The 24,751-nt window shown below is 37.7% G+C and overlaps 1 protein-coding gene across 1 annotated transcript in view; it reads right to left on the reverse strand.

Annotated features, from left to right (window-relative positions):
- Positions 1 to 1,389: 1,389 nt before the first annotated feature.
- LMBRD1 (LMBR1 domain containing 1) overlaps positions 1,390 to 24,751 on the reverse strand; it is an 82,798-nt gene continuing 59,436 nt past the window's right edge. The window contains exons 12-16 of the mRNA XM_049817772.1: positions 24,499 to 24,603; positions 23,099 to 23,248; positions 16,135 to 16,210; positions 2,593 to 2,684; positions 1,390 to 2,430 (exon numbers count right to left, since the gene is read on the reverse strand). Coding sequence (XP_049673729.1) covers positions 2,311 to 2,430; positions 2,593 to 2,684; positions 16,135 to 16,210; positions 23,099 to 23,248; positions 24,499 to 24,603 — 543 coding nt within the window. The 3' untranslated portion in view covers positions 1,390 to 2,310. The remainder of the gene's footprint in view (positions 2,431 to 2,592; positions 2,685 to 16,134; positions 16,211 to 23,098; positions 23,249 to 24,498; positions 24,604 to 24,751) is intronic.

Here is a 24,751-nt window from a genome sequence, read left to right on the forward strand (position 1 = left end):
AAATGGTACTTACTGAATCCTCCAATTAAAAGAGTCAAGAGACAAAGCCACTAGTTCAAAGGCAGACCATTGTATTTCTGCATATAGACTAGACAGGAAACAGGACTGGATTGGGAAGAACCTGGAAATGAAGAAAAGCCTGGAAAGGGAGGAGACCTGTAGCAACATATACTCAGGGACTGGCCAGGCATCTTGGCCAGTGACTCCTAAATGTACATGCAAGCAGCTATGCGGCATGAAACCAACACCTTCCTGCCAATCTTCCCCAGACAAGCAGAGATCTCCCCACTGCAAAGTTCAGATAGAATGGATACAACTCTGCAAAATTGGGTATCGCAGCTCAATCTTACACTCAGAAAGATTAACAAACAAATCTGTGCATGATACAGCCAGAGCAGGAAGTGATAATTATCATTGGTTAAAGCTGAAGATGAAATACGAACAAAACGCACAAAAAGGGAAACATCTGAGCAGTTAACTTTATTTAAATTAGCTCATGTAAGTTTTCCACCAGGGCATCCACAAAGAAGTATACTCTAACTTCTTGATATCCTCTGCATGCAGCTTCCAGACAGTCAACATCAGGTTCCACCTTCCGTTTGAGTTACTTGAAATTCTTATAAATAATTCCTTGCAAGTTTCCCCAATGGTCACGTTTAAATAGTGTTCAACTAATTCTAGTCAAAGGGAGCTCAGACTGCCTAGGCAAGTTGCAGTACCTACTACCAGCATTTGAATACATTTCTGTCCTTTCAAATGTCTCACTGGTAGCAAACAGACTGATTGCTATTAGTTGAGCAGACTTGACTACGTATTTGCAGATTATGATCAAGCTACATCAGACATTCTTCCAGGTTGCCACATAAACCCATACATTATTGGAACAGTTGGCACAGAAGGCTTGTTAAAAGACTTCAGTTTTGTTTGTTCCTGTAGGAGGCCAAACATCAGTTCCCTGTGTTCAAGCATTAACTAAGCAACTCGCCCAAGATTTCTTGAAATCCTGAAACTAAATTAAAATTCAGAAGTTCCTGAGAGCGTGCTGCTCTGAAATACCGTAGGAAGAGGCAGACTGGTTTTGAAATAACTGAACAGAAACCTGTCAGTTTTAAGAGTTTGCAAACATGTAAGCAGGACATACCAATAATTCCCCTGCATTTCAATATTTAGCAATTAGTTTTATAAAAAGATTACCTTACCTAAGTTACATTTCCATGTGCTTGCATGGACTATAATTTCCCTCAAGTAGCATTAGAAGTTTAAAGGCCTGTACTTGTAAACATTTCCTCTTTCAGAGTCTGTCAAAGGATATAGGAATATATTTTTCAGCCTTAGAAATATAGCTCAGTAACTATATAGCTAAAATAACATTACTTTAGAAAGACAACATGAATGACAAAAATATTTATGAACTGTGTTTATATAAACATATTGGCTTGTAAACAATTTGACAACATTTACATTAAATATTGAAAGAAAACTTCAAACTAGACAATTCGCGTTAAAGAGAAAAATAAGTTAAAATCAATCACATCTTAATTATTCCATTGGTTATTACTAAGTCAGGCACCTGGCAGTTTCAGAACCGAACTGTACCAAAACACTGCAACAATGCTGAATGTTGTCGTTTACACTAATGATTTCCTTTGATAGAGCAAAAGCCACCTCAGTTACCTGAGGGATTCCCATGGGATAACAACTCAGTAGGGACAACAGTATGAAAATTAATTACTCTTCACAGACTGGGAACTCACCACTTAAGTGGATGTTTTTGGCATACTTTAAGGACAGTCTCTTGTTAGCTACAGCTTTACATGGGAACCCCAGAAATGCCAGGAAAGCTAACGCAAAAGTTAAGCCACATCGTTCTGAAAGTGTAAAACTCATCCAAATCTTTCTAGCAATGTTTGCACCAGTTGCAGGATTTTAGCTAGTTTTATTTATGAGCTTGAATAAAAAAAGTCCTCCAAGTTAGGCATGAAAATATTTAAGAAAACTTAAGTTAACAGAAAAGCATCATGAATTATGAAACAGTTACAATAGTTCATCAAATTTTACATCAGAAAGTTACATATACATTTAATCATAAAACAGTATTTTCTAGATATTATTCAAACCCAGCTTCAATATTTGTTCTGATACAACAGTGATACTCAAAAAGTGATATTCAGTTTTTTACCCCTTTAAGTGAGTACGCTTATTTTCTCTATGCAAGGTGCAAGGATGCTTTTTTTGGATACCAAATCCACATGGGTATAACTTTCAACATAACTTTAAATTACGTTTTTCCATCTTGAAGGCAAAAGGCTATCAACGGTAATAAACAGACAGTTCGTCATCACTCATGTCTGAATCATCTTCATCCACTTCACCTTCAATGACCGATTTCTTGCCTTTGCAGCATGAAACAATTAATCCAATTAAAAAGACCTGCAAATTTAAAATAAGTAGTAAAAGTTGCTGTTATTTAATTAAGGGGCATACAAGGGCAATATATGTAAAACATGGCAGCGTGGTGATGCAAATGATTCAATGAGAACTACTGTAAATTATTGAACTTGATTCAGTGATCTCTATAATCAAAGTACTTACTGCAATGAATGCCCAGTTCCCAAAGTAATAGGCAGCACTGAAGAACCAAAATTTATGAAGAAAGAGGTATGTCCGAGTAACGATACACTGATCTAAAAGGAAAGCAAATAGTACTGATTAACGCAGAGCAAATAAAAGTCAGCTAATTCCAATTTATAGTCTAATTCAGTTTGAGAGTATTCAGCTCTGAACAACAATTACACTCCATTAAATCAAATTTACTCTCCGCTACCAAGAAAGTATACAAGAGGGATATTTGTTATTATGGGAGAGCAACTATGAAAACAGGTAACACTAAGCTAAGAGTTATACAAGTAATCCCATTACCATTGGGTACAATTTCTCCTACAGACACGTCAACTATTGCCTGTTCCGACAGATCTTAGTTACACCCCATCTTAGATGAACTGTAGCCATAATGAGGAGATACAAAGCAGATTCTGTATTAAAAAAATACATTTCAGTACTTTGGAAAAAAGTCTCTCTACCAGGATCGGGTAAGTTTTGTAAAAAAAATCAAAGTCAATTACAACGTTGAGTTGCATAGGCAAAAAAACCCCAACCCACCACATTCTGGGGCTTTTATGACCCAGACAGCAGAGGGCTTATTTGTACCCAAGCCCCAACAGTACTGGTTAAATCTTACTCCTTCTCCAACACCATAAATACAGCCACATCCAGAAATACTACTTAAGTATTCTCCATTACAAAGTGGCAGGTTTTAACAGAATTAAGAATCAAATTGTCAAGGCTTTTTTCAGACTGCAGACAGATAGCAAAAAGGCTTGTAGGGGACGCTGCACCTGGAACATTCAGGTGGTCACGTCAGAGGGCGGCCGGCAGGACACGCGAGCCAGCCAACAAACCTCCCCAGTGCAAAGAGAGGTGCACGGAGTTTGTGCTAAGGTATAACGTGATCTCCTGGGGTTTCTCATTTACTATGCTTCAAACCCCACCTAAAGCCCATTTCAGAGCAAAAACTGGCATCTAAACAATCTGAACAGTAGAGAAAGTAAGCAACCCCGAATTTGCCTGTTCTTCCCTCAGTTCTGACCCCCGGTTTGGGAATACCCCCTAGGTGCAGTTGAAGTACAGACTTCCCACCTCCTGAAGTTGGGAGTGATGTGCTGCTGCTTATATAGTTTAACTCTTCGCACCGACCTAACAAGCTAGCAACCTGACAATCTTCAGTTTCTGAAGTTAAATAATTTATTTAAAATAAATAATTTCCACATCAGATACCAAGCTGCTTTAACAATACCACACACTATAACTCAGTATTTCCTGGGGAGAGAAGAGTTAGGAGTTGAGGACAGGTCTTTATCAGAAAGGTCTGCCGCTTGACCTTGCCAAGATGAACCCCGCCAAAGTAAATCCCTACAGTGTCTAGAACGATTGTATCTAAACAGAGAAACAACTCCATTCCTTCAACAGTTCCCCAGTGACTTTATAAAACTAACCAAATAGTTTAAAATATTAAGTGAAATACTACTTTATGCAGCAGACTGATTTCTGGAATCTATTACACAGTATCAGCAGACAAAAAAAGTTGAACTGGGATTTCACAATTACTAGACACAAGGGATCCAACACACAAATAGGCACATTCTGCAGATAATTAAAGTGCAAAACAGCTTAATTAGAGAAAGCATGCTTTTCTACTAACACAGAGTGAAAGCACAAGGAAGGAATTTGGCTGAACTAATCCTTTCTGGTTTTCCAGACTAGATCTCAGTTATGCAGAGAAAACTGACCCCCCACCCCCGTTAAAACCAGTCAATAGCACTTACGCTAACAAAAGAAGGGAAAAAAAATTGTAAAGTAGCACACCATTCAACATTCCATCTTTTGCTAGCATGACACGCCCATAGAAAAGGTGAAGTTTCCAACAAAGTAAGAAATGCCGGCAAAGTGAAGATGCTTCATAATTGCAGATAGTATTGTCAACACCATCTGCAGCTCTCCAGCTGGTTACATGAATTAAAAAACAGCTAAAAGACTTTCAGATGGCTCTCTACAGTAATTGGATTAAATAGATGATGGTAAATATTTTAGAACAGTTTGACCTTGAGAAAACATTTCTGTGGAATGTCACAAGTTCAGCTCACAAAATTTTAGTTATTCCTTCTGAACTAAGATATTATTAAATAGGGCTGACATAACATGACATTTTTAATCAACCCATTCCTCCATGACATAATTTAGAATAAGTTATAATGAATAAACTGAATTAAGATAACTACTTGTTATCCAGAATGATCATTGTGAATATTACTGACAGATCTTGATCACTTGGAACAAAAGTATATGTGGTAAGCTACCAAGCCTCCAACAGATAATTGCCACCTCTTCAAGAATACAGCATATTACATAGAGCTGACCAAGCAACAGAGCCAAACAGCCAGGATTCAAGACAAAACAATGTTTTAAACAAAGAATGACAAGTGCTAATATCCACAACTACCTGTAGAGTCAATATTTTATTTCAAGTTGACTGATAAAGTCTTTCATACTGGTGAATTGGAAAACCCTTAGGCTCAATGTATTAATATTCTCAAACAAAGGCCTCTTCGAGAAGTGAATTAGCTAGTTTAAGATGAATTACAAGGATAAACAAATCTGTTGATAAACCAGTCTTAAAGCTTAAATAGTCATTTCATGCACTGAAAACTCAAATTATGAGAACTTATTTACAGATAATGAAGTCTGTCTTTTTTGCCTCTCAAAATACAGTGAGCTTTCACAAAAGCATTTAGAAGGAAATAGTTTAGGGAAGAGCTACAAATTGTTGTGAACAACACAATTTAAAGAGACTGGAGTTCTCTGGGAGTCAATACTGGGGTGAACACTTGTTTTACCTCTTTGTTAATCAACTGGACAATGAAACATTATATCCTCTGTAAAGCTGTAGATTAAACTGGGGACAAGTGGGGAGCAGAGGCTCAACACACTACATGGTATGTTTCAGAGGGAGCCTATTTTTCCAGCCCCTTGAAATAGTCCTCAAAGTTTAACAGAGAAAGAAGTCCTGCACCTGGAACAAAGTGACACCATGCAACAGTGCAGGCTGAGGGTTGACAAGATACAACGCAATTTTCCCAAAAGTGACCTTATGTCCCAGTAGACAAACAGAACATGAACCGTATTCATCTGCAACTCAAAAACGTAACTGAATACCAGGCTTCATTAACAGGAATACAGCCAACAGATCCAGTGAAGTGATTTCCTTCTATTCTGCAGGTGGAACCACACCTGCAGCAGTGCCATTTTGGGCTCCCCAGTAAGAAAGAGGCATTGACGTACTGGAGCTAGTCCAGTGGAGGACCACTGCAACGGCTAAAGCACATAGCATACAATGAAGACATGTTTGTTCAGCTTGAAGTAAAGGTGTTTGCAGGTGTGTCTTACTGCTACCTCTGCTATCTAGCAGGGGTGTACAAAACATAGGGCGAAATTCTTCCTAGACCTGCACAACAAAAGGACAACAGATGACAGAGTTATAACAAGAAATACTCTTATTAGAAACTAGGAGAAGCTTCACCATCAGCATAAACACAGAAGCAGGGTACCCAAAGATGTTTCAGAATCTTCATCTGTGGAGACATTCACAACTGGATGGACTCAAGCAACCTGCTGTCCTTAACCCTGCCGGGAGGATGGACCAGACTACTTCTTGAAGTCCTGTGTGTGCTCAAAATCATTACAATTCACATTACATGAAGGTAGATAGAGACAACACAGATTAGCTCTAACAGCAAATACGGTATTTTAGATAGAAAACCCAAACAGAGAATAAGAACGTCATCCACGGACAGATGAGGTTCACATGCCCAATTTCAAGCAGAACCTAGTTTTGCTTAAAATACACTCAAAACTACTTCCCAGAGGAAAACCTACAGCTTTACTGTGCTTTATGTGTAAGCATTGCATATTCAAAATCCTAAAAGCATTGAAGGCACAGCTTCAGGCATCCAAGAACACTTAGCGTTTCGTATGGCCCTGCTGCCAACCATTCAAAAGCTATGCTGTAAAAAGCAGCTGCTGCTTGCACTCCAACTTGCAACTTCAGCTTCAAGAAAGGGTTTGATGCATTTCTAAACTTAAATTATACATCAAGTTCCGAAAGGTTTACTATGTCACCTGCAAAAGTGTAATTAAAGGGAAACCTACATTTCTTCCTTATGGGCATTACTTCTGGGCCTGCATCTGCATTTTAATAAAAGGAATTTCTTAACTGGATATCTCATCTCAGGTAAGAAAAGTGTCTTGTAACTCAGACCGCTTATGGAAGACTACAGAAGCGTGTAAGACCCACAGGTTGGCTATATGTGGCTACAGAGTCCACAGAATAAGAGTCCTTTTTATCTGGCAATTCAACATTTCACTAGGAAAATCATGCAAAGAGTTATAGTCAGTTTATAGTAATCAAACTGACAACAAAAGTTAAGTAACGTTGCCTGTACAAGGAACATGCACAAGGAAGTTAATGGCCCAAAAAAACCACATGACACTTCAACTAGTGACATCTAATGGTGTAAGACCCATACAGCCATATTCCATATTCATCACTGTGTCATGTCCAATTAATTTTTCTCTCAAGAAACAGCTACACTTCTTCTTCTACCATAAATACCTATTGAGTGATCAGAAAACCCTTTGACCATAAGGAGGCAAGGAGTGCTACAGTACCGTAAGCAATCCTGAACGACACGTACTGACATGTACTTGTTTTCTGATTTAATAAAAAAAATTCAAACACACAAAATAGTGGAAAAACAAGTAATAAAATTTAGAAAAAAATAGTCTGCTAAAGATTGAAACCTCAAGAGACAGAACATGGACTTGTTTCTGGTTCTGGCTTTGGTCAGACCAAACTGTTCAGATGGACAAGACAAAATAAGCTTCAGGAGTCTTCAGATATTAAAAGGTATATCAAAAAGTTCTGTAATTGCAAGTTTCCCCTTTGCTCTTGTACTATCATCTCATCACTTAACATCTTCATCCATATTTAAGTGTTAAGGTCGCTCTAGGACTTCCAATTTCCACAGAAGTTCATGTTTAAGATGGTATTTCATGCATCACTTCCACAGGTTTCTCTGGAAACCGATTCATGGAGTGGCAGCAACAGCTACTCCCAGTCACAAATGCAATATTTCTTTCTTTTCTTGTTGGCTAAACAAGGCAAAATATGACTATGTTCTTAGTTGCCTGTTACTCAGCAGTTTCTACAAAATTGGTTTTTCACATACGCTATTTGAGCATATCCCCACTTATTCCATATTCTTCTCTGCTGTTATATATACACACACATATACATAAACACACTCACACAAAATTAATACTAGTCTCATTCAACTGTTGAGCCTGTCTTTGTACTTTCACAAACCAGCCCCTCTGCTGCTGCTTCTCTGGTTTAGCTAGCTAAAAATCAATCTGCTACACAAAGCTCTTCCAATTTTTAGTTTGTGGCATCTCATACCAGTTATCTCCTTCCCTCAGCTAACTTCTCCCAGAAATCGCTCAAATCTCCACATTGTCGCTATTTCCCCTTTCATAACAATGCAAGTATTACAGGGCTTTACCACCACTTGCCTCAAGGGTAACTTTGCAACAAATTTACACCTTTGATCCATTATCAGACTGAAAAACATGTTGGAAAACATACTACTGGAATTGGTTCATTCACAAACAGTAAGGATCTGAAAACACTTCCCCAATGGTTCTGTGTAGCTACAATAGCTCCCCATTTGAAGACATTTTAATTGCTAAGCTTCCAACATTTCAAGCTGACAGCACTTTGAAGTGCACTACAGAAGCAGGAGTACCAAATCATTCAGACGTTAGACAATAGTTTGCAGCTATCTACAATCTCTATAAATATAGGTCTAACATGCAAGCACAAAAAGCTGCCTGCTGTTTCATCCCAATTGTTTTAGGTCGGTTTTTTAGGTTTGTTTTGTTTTTTTTGCTTAGCTCGAAGTGGTAGTGACATGGCACTTAAAAGATCTGTAGAAACCAGAAGTCTATAGCTGGATACAGTCTAGTCCAAAGAAACCTACCTTATTCAACAAGAGCTGCTCAGTAGGTTTGGAATCAAATCCTACCAAAAGGAAAGATTTAGCAGGCTAAGGAAGAGCCAGGAACTTGGAAACCAGGGACTAATGAGGAACCTGGAAAAACTATTTGGGACAAGCTATAATTTAGAAATTAGACTCTGCTTTTTTCAGTGACTCAAGCTACAGGTAAGTTGCATCCAATACCTCATACTGCATATCTACAAATCAAACCCAACCTGATATAAGCCTAGAGAGCCAGAAAATGATGTAATCAATGTGAATCAGTCTGGTTTTACAACAAATATTCAGATCTTATTTTGTAACAAAATTTACAAGTCTGGATAACCAATAGCTATTTACAGTTACTTTGCAGTACATTAACTACTGCAGCAGTCATACAGCTTCTTGATGATAATTACACCCTAGAAATGTTTACATTAAATGGCTCAAGAATCTGCAAGTCCCACCAGTGCTAGCAGGACTTCATAGAGTAAGGAGGCTTCCAGTAAATCCTCCATGATATTGTGCTGAAACAAGAAAAAAAAGTCACTGATCAGCAAAGTTTCTGAATGCTAAATAATGAGAACAAAGTCCTATTGAGCTATCTGGGTCACATAACCATTTTTTCCAACAATCAAATTTAATCGAAGTGGCACGTATGAACAGGACATGCAAGACTTAGTTGCAGAAAGAGAGTACTAGATCTTACAGACAAGCAAGCACAAACAAACTTTAGCTAAACACAGGCAAAAGTTCTCACCACTTCCCTCTATACATTCAAAGAGCCTGTCAGTCCTCTTTTAGCCTTTCTAGATTTGGAGTTCATCCTAGCACAGCTATAGCATTACAATGGATAATTGCACCCAGCGATAAAGGTTTCTATTTTAGTTTGGTTACTGAGAACCTGCGAGGGTGCCAAGATTTGCATGTATTAACAAACCAGAGGAAAACCGTTTAATGAGATTCAAAGAGCTAAACCTGTTAATCTCATTTTTCCTAAGTTTAAAGGATGACTTGATTTTAACCTTTATTAAATACCTTCCAGTGAAGAAAATACTAATGCTACAAGGCCATGTGTATAGTGAAGAGGTACAGCATTAACCAGCAACCAAAATCTGAAGCCGTGTTAACTCCAGAGATAAATTCCTTTTTCTGTAGGGAAGCAATAAACCATTGGATCAACCTGCAGAGGGAAAAAATGTTCTCCGTTTCTGTTGAAACTAGATACCTTTTGAAACATTATGTACCATTTAGTTTAAGTATGAACACTGGCTAGATGTGTTTGGACACAGGCTGTATAATTGCTATTTCTTGCCTTCAAATAGCTGACTTCAAATATGAGCTTCTGCAAGGTGTTTTCTGAGTCTCCCTTGAACGCCTTATTTTTAATAACTGAAGGCAAACAATTCTTATTTTAAAGACATAGCTACTGATAAACTTCAAAAGTAATACCCTAGGTATGAACATGGATGCAAGATTCCAGAAAGCAAGCAATGGACAGCATAACCTACCATTTTCATTCTAATCAAAACACTTTCCATTAGCAACATACCACATTCTCCAGTATCAGCTTGGTACTAGCTTGAACTTAGGCTAGTTCAGACTTTTTGAAACTACATTACACCACTTGCCCTTCAGTGTCATTTTTGTCATGTCCTTTCTACTTGCCTCATCCTGTCTTTAGCTGACCACTTAAGGATGTCTGACCTGTGTGAGAAGGATTCATTGTTTTCACCATCCTGAGATCATGCTGCCTGGAAAAGAATTTGGAGGATGGGGAGAAAGAAGTTATTTTAACAGATTGATCTTGACCTCTTAATACCCTCACACAGAGTACCTCATATTCTGTCTGTAGACAGAAGTATTTATAGCCAGCTAACACTCAAAGAAGCATTTGACAAAGTAGGACAACTTTCAGTGCTGGAATGCCTTGCTTATTCTCTGGCGAACAAAACCAGTTATGACTATCATTAAAGAGTCAAACTCAAAAGACCCAATGCCAAATTCTTTTAAATAAGAAGTTGGATGTGCATTAGTGACTTTCTCATTAATGATGCTCTGAAAACAATGGCTTCCTTCCCATCCTTTCCCATTTTCTGCCTCCTTCAGACACATAATTTATGACACGTTTGACTGTAATCCAGTCAGGTTTCTCTCTCACAGTTCAGACTGACATTGGACTGGGCAAATCCTTTCATCCAACCTAGCTGCAGGACATGGCTTAGGCAGTGAAAAAGGCCATCTTCATGAATTGATCCTTTCTAGATCTATTGGGCAAGCCATATTTGAAGATGGACAGGAAACATCTGTATGTAGCTTCACCAGCTGTAGTTACAGGTTGCTAAGTTTTCTGCATGGCTGCTCTTGAGCATGCTTTATAGTGAATTCATCAACTGTCTGCACCAAGATAAAAAGATGATTTGATTACACCAGCAGAAGCAGCTCCCAACATTTAACAGAAATTATTTCTCAGCGATGAAAAGATTTTGTGGCATTGCTAATTACAGAGAGGCCAAATACGACGCCTTCTTTTGATATGAGAACTGCCTTTATTAAAAGGATCATTTTGTAGGCTAAGTATTGATAGGTCTCTTACTCAAACAGGTTCTTACACTGGGTTCATTACTTCCTTTCAAGAATGGGTGCATACCCCTCAATCCTTTGTAAGGAACTTCAACTCTTATTCCAAAGTACTGATAGTATCAGAGCATCTCACTTCATTGTTGGGCTTACATTCAACAGGCAATAGAACTAGGATGTTGATGCAAGAAGAAAATATGCAATTGCTTTACTGCTAAACTCCATTTAGCATTTCAGAGTATTTAGTAAATACAGCCTCTTCTCTTTCCAGTTATGATCTCTTGGAGGGAGTAGAGAGAGAGTTCAGAGCAGCTCACCCCACAGTGGTGGGGTGCAGAAAAAAGCATAGGAACTGAAGTTTCTACAACTGCGCATCCATCAACAAAGTACTGCAGAAAAATATTTACTGCACTCCTAACTACTCGTACTGTTTACAGCTGCCAAACAGGGCTTTCTGCAGTCAAACATGAACCATTGTCCTTATTTATATTGAGGTCTCATGATTATAAACGACTTCAATACTGTTAGGTATAAGTAGAGATTCAGGGTAAAGTACTAGTAAGGTCATTCAATAAAACTGGAAAACTGATAAAGTCCTCACTGAAATCCTCATTTAGGCTTTTTGTGGAGCATTTTATAACTTTACAAATTAATTCATTTAAAAAAAAATTGGAAGTGGTAATCTATGGTCATAAGATACTTAATACAAAATTACCAATACTGAAGGTTCTGAGCAACTCACTTGTGCTTTCACTTTGCACGCCTCCTGGATTTCTCTGAAGAAGAAACAAAGAATACAGTCCTGTTTTGGCATTCATACTTGGGGGGTCCTTTCTAGCTTGAGTAATGTCTACATCTAGACTTTATTCAGGCTAAAACAAAACCTGAGGTCTTGCACTTGTTGACTTCCAGCTGATAAGAGTCCTATATGAAGGCACAGATCTAATTAACACAGTAAGTCCTGCTCAGTTCAAAGCCTTAGAAATGGAGATAAACTTTTTTCTTTCCCACTTTACATGCAGTTGCAGTAAGTGCACGCCTGCACAAGAGACCCAGCAGAGAGACTGTACCCAGCATTTAGTAGGCCTAGGGTAAGGCTCATTTCCCCAATTAAGGAAATGAAAGAACCCAAGGGGAATTCATAGTATATTATGCATTTAAAGTGAATGATGCTTAAAACCAACTTGCATGGTTTTCTGGTCTAGAAAGAGGCAGATAGTGTTTATCAGATCTCATAATTATGGTTGGGAAAAGTCTTGTATACAGGTTTGCAGCTAGGCCACTGCTCATTTACATTAGATATCATTAACCTGTTTAGCTAAACCTATACCAAGCTGTCAGTGCATTAGTCCAGCTGCAAGAGTCCTAATCACGGAACTGAACTCCTCTGCTTGACCTTATGCTCAACTTTACTGTGGACCCAACAGTTCAGCTGTCATTAATCCTTGAAAACAGTGATCAATGAGGTTTTTGCCCAACTATATTGAACACTGAAAACTAATGCTGGTTTTGCCTATAATATATTAAATTTCCTGCTCCAAAAGACTATTTTAAAAGCTTTTAAAAAGTTTGTGTTAAGCAAAACACGAGTTTTTTGTGCAAAGTAACTAAGAAAAGGTACTTCATTGAATTATAAGATGTAGCCTGCTCTATTACTTTTTGACTTCTGTTCTGTTTCATGTAGTTATGCCATTATGGCCTCTGGCATTCAGCATAAAGCAGATTCATTTCCTGCATACCAGGCATAAATAGAAACAAGCTTTACTGCATGAGAGCAGACAATATAATGCTAAAACCCCACAAATTATATATTTAACAGTAAATACTTAAGACTGTTTTTTATAAGATTGTATTTTAACTGCCTTATGTTTCTCCAGAAAGCGTAATTGTCCTTTTCATCAAGCCAAACACTGGTTTGAAACACATATATAGAAAACACTGCCCATTAAAGCCTGAAGTATTAACAATATTGAAGTTTGAGAGTATTAGTTGCTACAACAATGATCAGATCAGGTCTCTTCTACCATCTCAGAAAGAAAAAATGTACTTAGTTACAGTAAGTAGAGATCATATCTACAACATCTGAGTATTCAATAAGAGAGAGCAGATTGCTCTAAGCTTATCTATCAGCACAGCCATTAAAAGGTCATAGTTTGTTTTATGTTTAAGGAAAAACGCCTGTTAGAATTAATTCAGTTTAAAAAAAACCAAAATAAAGTAAGTGCTGAGAAGACAAATCAATATTTGCATTTAGTTCCAGTTCAGTGGTTTACATAAGATAAAACCCTGGTACCAGAGAAGTCAATAAAAGCTGCAAGTGCTTGGCCAACCTTTATCTTAACTTGAAGTTAGCTGCACCTGGTTTTGCTGTCTCTAGTATCCTTGAAAACAAGGGAAATTGGATTTAAAAATCTAGTTCCTACCTTCAAAATAAGCTTCACTTCTCAATATATTCTATCTGATCACAGAGCATAAGAGTAGCATCTACAACAGTTATTTTCATTAGTTTTCCTTATCAAGTGTTAAAAATAACAGGTATTCCAAGGCAAGTATTACATTTCCACTTTCTAAAACTGACTGGATGAAAACAGTGAATAAAGTGTTTTCACTAATGCAACTTTTTTTTTTCTTTAGGTTGAGCATTATAACAAACTTTTCTTTCATTTATAAAAACACTTCAATGGCCTGATTGTATCTGTAGTTAACAACTCCACTACACCCTTCTGATCACATTAACATTCACATTTAAAAAATATCCATCCATCTTCTACTTACACTAGGCTAGGATAGGACAGCATACCAATACCTCCTTCACCACTTCCCTATTAAGAAAACAGAGCATGACTCAAAAGATACTTAATGCAACAACTAGTTAATGACAGCAAACCAAAGCCATCACTTACACAGGCCAACTCTTGTGTTCAGCATGTCACAACATTAGTTTTACACATCAGCTATATTGTTTCCATTGATCAAAACTAATTAGGAAAAAAATCGTGCAAAGTATTCAGAAATACAAAAACATATCATCAAGCATCACTGGAGTTTAGGAAGCTTATTTCAAGTCCAACCCAGTTCCTATGATTAAGCAACAAAGTCTGAAGAAATCAGACTATTTGAATTTTTCCCAAAAAAGTCAAAACTAATGAGCTCATCGACGCCAGTGAGTATATTCTTCTCCAGCAAATACTAGCCAAGCCAAGAAGCTTTTCACAAGAAACAAAGATCTGAACAACCTGCTCAAAGTGATCTCATTTTGAAAGATGAGAGATTTTGCTCTTCTAGACCCTGCCACAAAAGAGTTTCTATTTTTAATCACAAAAATATGGCAGCTTAAATATGAATTGAAGTTACATTTGTCAAAATATCAAAACACTTAAAGCTGCATTAAGACTAAAAATAGCCGTCAAAAATAAAGGTGGATGAATGATTTATTTGAAGTATGGGGGAGACAGGAGAAAAATCCATCCACCTTGGGAAATTGTATGAACCACCAGGAACAACACTAACACCTAGATACTAAATTTGAAGATGAGTTTAAATACAAGGGAACCACCTTGCAAAAGAGACCATAGCCTGATAGACTGGGAACAAAGAACTAACAGCCCAGTTATCTCCACTTGTACAAAAATTGTTTAAGATTAAGTATTATCTTTCCCAATAACACAAGTAGGAAGAAAAGCTGAGGAGCTGCTAAGATCTTCTAGAAGCTTAGTCAGAATTCAGGAGTTACAAAACACTGATAATAGGATGAGACTATGGGACAACTTATTTATCTTTTCTATCAATTAACAAAACCCTGCCAAACCTTTTTATGAGTATATAAATGCATACATAAATCAACTCCTCTTTATACAGAGAAGCTGAAAGTTTGCCAGAGTGAGAACAATTGAGAGCTTCAGCCTGAAAAAATCTGGACCATCCTGAAGGCCATAAATCTTTTGCCAAGATCAATTTTTTTAAACAAGAGACCAAAGCAATCAATAAAATTGACGATGACCTTAAAGAGAAATATCAGTACAGCAATGACTAGTGCAGTTCAAACTGTACAAAAATTGTTTATATGCAGAGGAAAAGGAAGGGAAAGGCAACTTTGTAAAAGAAAAAAACAAATCCAGCACAAATTCAATTAGCTTGTTTTTTAATGAAACCAGGCTAAAACTCATTCCCAGCTTTAGCCAAGCTTCGTATAGGAATTAAAACATTACCATTCCAAAAAAAATTCAACATTAAGGCCTACATAGATGGAAAATCAAGGAAAGCTCCATCTTCTTGCTAATCACTACTCACAGCTCCAGAATATCCACAATACATCTCCTGCCCAAGTAACTGATCAAAAAGGGATAGTTAATAACACAGATGAGCAAGAGTCATACTGGATGTTTTAGGAAATGATAAATTAAGAGTAACAGGATTACAGGAAAATAGCCTGGGATGTTTATTTCCACCGGTACTGTTCATGGAACAGCTCATATTTACACCTTACTACAAACTGCAGAATTCTCTTATCTGTAAAGTTGCACTGAGAAGTTCAGATCTTAGGTTTCCTGAGTACACTGTGAAATTTAATAGAATACTTCTCTGCATGTTTGGATGATAAACATATGCACTGAAGTGACAACTATTCACCAGCTAGAGTTTATTTTTAAAGTCTTCTAGAAACACCTTAAAGCACATGGGAAATGTTTAAAGTTAACAGAATACATTGTTACACATGGTTTCTACTAAAAATAGCTATTTCTTCATATGAATTAAATAAGCTTTAAGCAAGCTGTTTTCTGGACATACCTACACATCAAAGCTTTGTATTAGACTAAAGCAAATCAAAGTCATGAAGAGACTGAGCTGCTTATTACAGCTGAGCATGCACATATCATATAGGTAATACAAGAAAGGAACTTCTTACCTTCAGGTGCATCTGCATCACATTCTTTAGATACAAATGTCACATTCCTTGGCTGGCCATCAGTTGTTTTATTACTCTGCATTATAAATACAGATAATTAGTACGCCAGTGTACCAGCAATATTCTTTCATACACAATAATAGCCCCTGAAACAAACACATCTCCCAATAAATTATTAATTTTATAAAAAAGGCTTTGACAAACCTCTTACAATATTCAAAAGGATTAAGATTGGTTTTGAACACTATAGGCAGAGTAGGCTGTAAGTGGTACAAGGTGAACATTTCTAAATAAGCTTTCATTTAGGAAAAATGAATAGCTTGTGCTCTTTTCGAAGACTCATGAAAAAGAAGAACTTCATCTCTGAAATTAAACCTTTTAATTGTGCATAAAATTAATTTGGAATTCAGCTTTGGTGATGAAGACATGACAGAAGTATTAGGCTTGCATAATGGCACCTAATACAGTTTACTTCTGGTCTAAGAGCTAGATGATAGTATCTGATATACTTAGAAAGCCAGAGCAGAGGAAGACAAATTGTGCTTAAGTGAACTATTGAAAACCCAAATATTTCTGTTTAAATGTCTCAAATATTTGGTAAACTGACCCTTTCAGAGACTACATGAATTCTTGATGTACCATACTTACTTTTGAATAATCAGTGAATAATTTTAGCAGAGTCTAATGCAAATCCTACATTGATTTCTTCACACACTAATTCACTTCAAAGGGTCTCAATATCTACTGTACTTACTTTCACCCTCACGATTTCCTAAACATGAAGCCCTCTGAAAAAATCAGTAAGGGTCAACACCTTTTCTCCTTCAGGTTGAAGAAACCATGTCCCTTAAAATCTACCAGAAATCAGTACAAGCTGGCACATAAGACTAAATGTTTCTCTGACAACTTAATTGAGAAAGTTTAACAATATTAAGTAACTTCAGCTTTCACTCTGAACATGCAGGAGAAACAGCCAAGTGCCTATCCTAAAAGGCAGCAGTTTGTATGAAATGAAGTTAGCTGCTCATACAAAACACATAGAAGTGTGGAAACCACTACTGCCTTAGAAGAAACAGATGTGAAAGGAGTACAAGTAGGTACAAGAATTACGACCTAAAGTGAAACTAGAGGTAAGAGGACAATGTGTAGATAGAAACAATAGGATAAGAACAGAAGACATCAAATTTCAATTATTCACTGTACGTGTAGCAGTAGTCCACCTTCAGGAGGTATTCCAACTGGCTGTCACCATTACAGCTTACACTGCTCATAGAAAGTGCTTCTTTCAAAAAAACAGCATTATATATTGTACAATTATAGAAGGGCATACAAAAAGCACAGAACAATCTCAATCTTGCCATTTCAAAATTTTGTCTTCCTTGTCTTTGTTCATTTTAATTTTTAAACAATAGGAATTTAAAATACAACACACAACGATAGCTAGACTTGCAGGTTTCCTTTGATAACATCTATGCTTTTTCCCAGGTCTGATATTCTTGAACTCCATAGACACTCCTGTAATTTAAGGCTTCTGACATATCCAGATTCAACTCCAAATGCTTTCCACAAGCTCAAGGCACTGGGGTGTACCTTAAAGTCATAAGATCAGCCTCTTCTTTGCTAGCAATCCCTTTTCTCCTACACAAGGCAAAACTTTGTAAAGGTCCACTGAAAGTTTTCTACCTTTTCACAGAACAGATATGAAAAAAGTATTCCAAAAGAGATGTAAAGCATTTCATAGTATTAACCCTTCCTAATAAAAATTAAGAACCACATTTGCCATGCTAAGAGAAATAGTAATCTCATTAACTCCATCAGCTAAACACCATTTTCATTTTTATGTAGCTAGAATTTCTAACACTCAAATTTAAGATTCTTTAATATATAAGTAGTACTACACAAAGCAAACTACACAAGTATTAAACAAAGCTAAAATAGTCTGGCACAGAGCTAACTCACACAGAAAAGTAGTAAGTTGGAAGTTATTACTTATATTAAAGGGTTAACTAAAACCTAACAATACTTATGGCAAGACTCAGAAAGAGTTCAGTATCACTTCACCTAGTGAAAGAAATTAAAGAAAAAAACCTCACACCTTTGCCAGAACAGAATTGGTTTCTACATGCATGGTTTCTACACCTCTTCCAAGTAGTCCCTGAACAGGCCAAAATCTGCTCCCCTGAGTCCGGGGTTGTGATCCTACTATTCGCCCTGTTCTCTCTTGTTAGGATTCTGAATTTTTACCATCTCATACTCACTGTAGCCAAGACTGCCCTTGATCACTTCTTCCTTGTTTTCAGCACCAGGTCCAAGACAGCATCTCCCTATTTCAGCTCCTCAACTGCCTGTGTCAAGAAGTTGTCACCACTATACTCCAGAAGCCTCCTAGATTGCTTGGGCTCAACTGTGTTGCTCTTCCAGCAGATACCTGGGTGGCTCAAGCCTCCTATGAGGACCAGGGACTGGGAACATGAAGCTACTTAGAGGTATTTTCAGGGATCATCATCTTCCTGATCAGGCAGCCTGTAGCAGAGCGTATCACCCATGCTAATCTGCCCTTTAACCCTAACCCAGAAGCACTTATTTGGCTCACTCATCCCAAGGCAAACCTCCAGGCATTCCTCTGCTCTCTCACATAAAGGTCAGCTCTCCCTATGGGCCACACCAGCACATCAATTTTAGAGCCCACACCTCGCCATGGTAGCAGCCCAGCTGCGTGAGCTATTTCACCATGTCTCTGATCCCAGTGAGAGTGGAAACCTGCAACTGCATGCAAACTTCTAACTCCTCCTTTGCTTCCCCTGCTGCATGCATTCGTATGCAGGCACTTCAGAGGCACCCAAGTTGCACTGATTTCCCAGAAAATGTAGGAGAGCTTTGCCCTTAATGCTGTCATCTCAGCACTTCTGTATTAGCATACATACACTTGAAGCAGAGCCCCTTTTGCCCTGCAGGGCACAGAAAATGACTGGACATGGAAAAGATGCATAAGTGACAGCAGAGATGTGTCTACAGAACAATTCCTCAAAATAATTTACTTGGCATTACGCAGTAGAGCACTCAAGTCTCAGACATTTTTAGTATGAGTGTTGTCAGAGTAAAACTCTAGTGTTCCAGTTATCACATCCAGTCCAGAGCTGAAAGCAGGATGCCTCAAGGACAAGCAAGAGACAAACCCAAGTACAGTAACTCAGTGTCTGTGCTTCAAGGAACTGACACGTTTTGGACACTTAAAATAGCAAGCTATCATATAAAGGGTTAGGTTACAGCCTATTACTTACATTATTTGTTCCTGCTTATGTTCAGAATCAAGAACGTAAAAAGATCTGTTTGCACACTTGGCCATCTAAGGGATACTTCCTGGCCATTTAAGCGATACTTCTGAATTCCTGCTGATGACAATGGAGACACTCAGTGTCCTGCAGCTTAGCTCCACTCCAAATTGTCTATGTGAAGGCTGAGGAAGGAAAGTGACTGCTGCTGCTCTGGCCCTCAACCAGGGAAAAGTATCAGTGTCACTTATAGCAAATGCTGGCCTTCTAGTTTCTGTCTGGGCCAGTCAAGTCTTACAGGTCCACTGGGTAGAAACATCAGCAAGCACTGGTCTTTCTTTCAGACAAATGGAAAAAGACCTGGCCTGATTGAACAGAAATAGCAATTACACTTCAAGTATGGGCAAAGTTACGTTTTTGCTACAAAGCTGAAAAGGCAGCATGGATGTGGACAGAACTCTTCACCTTTGTGAAAGGCTATAAAGAGACTCACGGCTGTTTAGCAGATGTTACAAAGGTTGTCTTAAGAGATGAAACCAAGCATTCCTCAGTGTTTGAAGAGCTATGCAAGTTGACTAAAGCCTCTGTTGGTAAGGGCACAGTATCCAAAAGAAACTTGCAAAAGTTCCCTACAGACATCATAGCTGAAGACACTTTTGATTAATTGGGGACACATGCTTTGAACACTCCATTGCTCAAAGAGTTAAATAAAGCAAGTAGCCCAGCTCTAGCTCACATTAATAGCCTCACAAGAGCCGTTTTTCTACACATACTCAACTGTCAGGAAAAGTTGACAGCACTTCAAAGTTAAAAGGTCTTGTCAAGAGTAACAGTCTCCAAAGCAAACCGTTCAAGATTCAAACAGGATTCTAACCTGTCTAATGGATCACTACAGATTTGGGTTACAAATCAGTTTGACACGTTACTAGATTGGGAATTACTGTAGAGCAAAGAAAAGGGGGAAGTGCTCCTTTTACGCACTGTCTTCATGAGCCACCAGATTCTGACATACGTGTTTATCAGCCTACTCATGCACCACTAAGCGGACTTAGAATATTGCTTATTTATTGCTTGGTTCTATGCAGTGTTACCAGTGGTGTTACTTGAAATGATTGAATTGACTGGGGTGTGTGAGAGCAATGACAATGTAGACTGTCCAAGCAAACCGGTGCATACAGCTTCCATCATCAGGAAGCTTGCCATATGCCCAAAATCTATTTCACTTGCCCAGTTCCTGCGTATGTTCCTGGCTACTCCTCGGCTCCATAACAACCAATTCATAACTCTGAAGAACCTCTTCATTGCCAACATCCACAGAAAAATCTGCTGCTCCTCTTCATTCCCAGTCATCTCTCCTCATTTCAAAACACAAGAAAGTTTAACATCCAGTTATCAGGCTAGTCAGACACAGAAAATGTGTCCGATACAAGGTTTTCAGACAACATCCTCTCCAAGAATCTTTCAGAATGTATTTACTTGGTATGCCAGAAAAGTCCAGATGTATTTTACCCACATACTTTTTATGCTTCATTTTATCTTAACAATAAAAAGTCTCTACCCAGGTTACTTTATGCACTTTAAACACAGCTCTCTAAAATGGGACTTAAAAAGCTAAATACCCAGGATGTCCATCTTAACCATAATGGTTTTTTATTCCTTAAAATGAAAAGTTGTAGCTCTACTCAACCATTCCAGCTAACCCTTCTTGCAGTGCTGACCAGGCTTGTATTTCAATAGCTGTTTGAATGACATAAGAGCCACCCTTCTGCTGTGCTCCATTCTCTTAACCCTTTTCATTATAAACTATTTATCTATGTTCAGATACTATTCGTCATAAACAGCTAACATGCAAGTGTTTAAGCCCCAATCTTTCTACCCCCCCCCTCAATATACACACATTTTATCATTAAAGCAAAACAAACTGCTAGCTACAGTCTTTATTATTTGCTTTTCTCTTCAATCTTCCATGTTATCTGCGAGCTTTATCATGAAAGACTCTTTTCAGGTCACTGAAAGGCTTAAAGACTAGCTTGGTAGGATCCTTAATGAAATTATCCTTCCCACCCTTCCACCCACAATGGTTCTACACTGTAATTGGAGATATACAATCAGTCTACAATATAAAAAAAGCCACAAAACCAAACCAACCAACAAGCTGCCTTTTGCAGGGACTTGAGCTCATAACTAATTCACATATAGCTATAAGGTGTTCTGGGCTACATACAAAGTAATCATGCCAGGAGTTCTATGAAACACACCATAGAAGCAAACCACTTGCCTAAACTGATTTTCAGCTCAGTTTCTTGCTGCTATTATCCTAATTCTGACAATGTGAGCCAATTTATAGATGCCTAAGCATGTTTATTTTGTATTAGTTATACTAGCATAAAATCTAATACAAATGCATTAAGCTTTCTAAACACCAAATATTCAAGTCCTCTACAGTGATTCTATTGTGCTTGGATTGATATCGGGATGACCAGCCTCCCATTACCAGACACAATTTAGATATAGAGACAGCAGAAAAGTAGCATTTATTGAATCCTCCACTTCCTGCAGTGACAATTGTACGACATCCACCCAGCACATTTAAGTTGATCAGGTTCTTCCTTCTCTAGCATGTTTATGCTACTTCAACTTCAATTTCTCCTTGTAATTCTTTTGTTCAAAATATTCTGTGTCTACTCTGTTTAAACTGAAAGAATTGATAGTGATAAGTTACACATTTTACTAAATATTTTTGGCTGAAGAAGTTTGGCAAGTGATTGTTTTTTTTTAAAGCAGTGTGTTTTCCTCCCAGAAGCACAGCTTTCTGGAAAACAGAAGTATTCCAAATGCTCAAAGCAGCACCCAGTTACTTCAGTCTCATTTACATCCCTTCTCGCAACCACTCTGGCTCAATTGTTTTGTCTGTAGGATACCAGATCTTGGTAAACAGCTGTCCATAAAACCTCTCCAAATGCTTATTATGTGTACCTTTGAACTTCCCCATAAATATTCAGGGCTCCACTGAAACTAAGATGAAATACAAGAACTAAAGCCGTCAGGTACAGAAGATGAAAGACTTCAAAAAACCCAAAATGTTGAAGTACACAAAAGTGCAATAACAAAAGCAGAGACTAATGTTAAATACTTAATTCTGGAGAAGATTTTATAGAACAAGAACTGCAATGAGTCTCATGAAGTTGGACAGTCCAAAGTGTCTGACATGTGATCAATCAGCACATACTCCGCTTCATTCTGATTATTATCCTCTACTGTACCAAGTTATCTTTGTCATTTCCCACAAACATGCACCTAAAAACTATCAACTGCAGAACAACCACATTGCTTTCAGTCTACAGACAGCCTTACACACTAAAACTAATCCTCGCTGCAGTCACTCAGCAACCTAAGAGTGCCAGTACAAAATCTAGTGGAAGCTAGCAGCTGTTTTATCAAAAGTAGTAAAGCAATACTCAAAAGTTTTACACTGTCTGAATATTATCTAGGAATTAATTTGTGTTACATATAGTACAACCAGTTTCTGGCTTGTGTATTATCAAGAGACCTACTAGTAGTTAAAATGCCTGTCTACAAAGAGTCTTCAAAATTGAGAATGGGCCTGGCTTTAAAAGTTGCTGTAAACAGTACACTTTTGATACAGAAAGTAAGATTTTTTTTATTATTTTATTTCAAGTATTACATCTCACCTGTACCAGGTATTTTTGGCTTCCATACATTACATACTGAGGGGCAAGACTGTAGATCATATAACTTGTATGAAGAACTATCAACAGGAGTATCATACAGAGAAACAAGAGTGCTTGAGGTCGCGTTTTTCCTCTCCTGATTTTATAAAGCTAAAAAAACAGAAAACATACAAATATTAACATAATGAAAAACTCTTTTTTCCTGAAGACATTTAAAATCCTCTTTAATTCAAGTAACAGTTTTAATTCTACTGACAGAAATGGGAGGCTGCTAAAATTATCCTCTGGCAACTTAATTCCAATGAGCCAAGACAGGTTTTCAGGTGTATTTACCTGAATTTCAAAGCACAGCTATTTAACCAAATTAATTGTTGTTTGCATTAATAACCCAGAACATTTATAAGCATGCAGTTAGTAGCATGATTTAAATCGTGTTGCTTATCGCTGATAACAAGCTCTGCCTTGGTTTTTCAAGGAGTTTTATGCCCTTCAGTCAAGGTGCGATGTCATCTATCACGGAGGAAGTTATGAGAGAGTATTCCCAGGCTCTGAGAAAATTTGGACACCATATGGTCGCATCTTTTCCACTTTACACTGCAGGGAACGATATAATCCCTTGTTGTTACCCTGCAGATACCACTCCATTCTGTAATTCCCAAAGGCTCAACCTGAGTACCATATGGGGGTAAAGAAGCTGGCAGCTGAAGGGTAAAAGATGGAAGGCCAAAACCAACAGCCAATCTCACAACTCGTTGCAAGGACTCAAGGTCTCCATGCACAATTTTGGGGTGACACCACACAGAAGGGTGACAGTATTAAAGGGAAAGTAGGCACAGAAGCAGGGAAATACTTAACCAAGCATCACAGGCACAAATGACATACTGTGGGATACAAAGCTGCTTTTTCAAATACGGTAATATATTAATTTGCATCATATTTAGATATACCATATCATCACTGTACTGTTCTATCTCTTACCAAGCTACATGAACTTGCTTACCACCTAAAAAGCAAGTCAAGCACTACTGACTGCATGCACATTTCAGATTTTGACCATAAAATTCATTAATATTCCCAGTATATCAGAATTATATGGCTTTAACTCAGAAAAGTCAGAAGCCAAAGTGCCACTGATTAAACACTTGAGTCAGCTGACTGTATTGCTTAAACTAAAACATCAGTTTTGGTCTGATAACTTAGCAAAACCAGAACACCTTTCAAAAGCAGCGAGAATTGTAAAATAGGCTTCTAACACTCATTAGACATACAATGCTGTTTGCAACATCCAGTACTTATGAAGCAGTACGTAAATAATAGCTATTTATTAAATAGATTCATTGTCACACAGTTGTTAAACATCTTACTGAGTATTATAAGCTAAACTCTTAATTCATATTTACCCTTATCCAGAAGAACCATATACCCATATTTCGAATCCCTGCCATTGAAGTGAAGATAAAGTACATAACAATAGTCGTAATAAGAATATAATCCAGTGGAAAAACCTAAAACAAGACGACAAGCAGTTAAAAAAAGAAAATGTTCAAACTAGAAAACAAGCTCTTCCCCCACTTAAATCTAAATAAGTAGTTTCTACTTATAGCATCTGAGGTAGTAAGAGTCCTTCCCTCATATAGCATCTGAGGTAGTAAG

Source organism: Accipiter gentilis, chromosome 15 (genome assembly GCF_929443795.1).
Source record: "Accipiter gentilis chromosome 15, bAccGen1.1, whole genome shotgun sequence".
NCBI lineage: Eukaryota > Metazoa > Chordata > Aves > Accipitriformes > Accipitridae > Astur > Astur gentilis.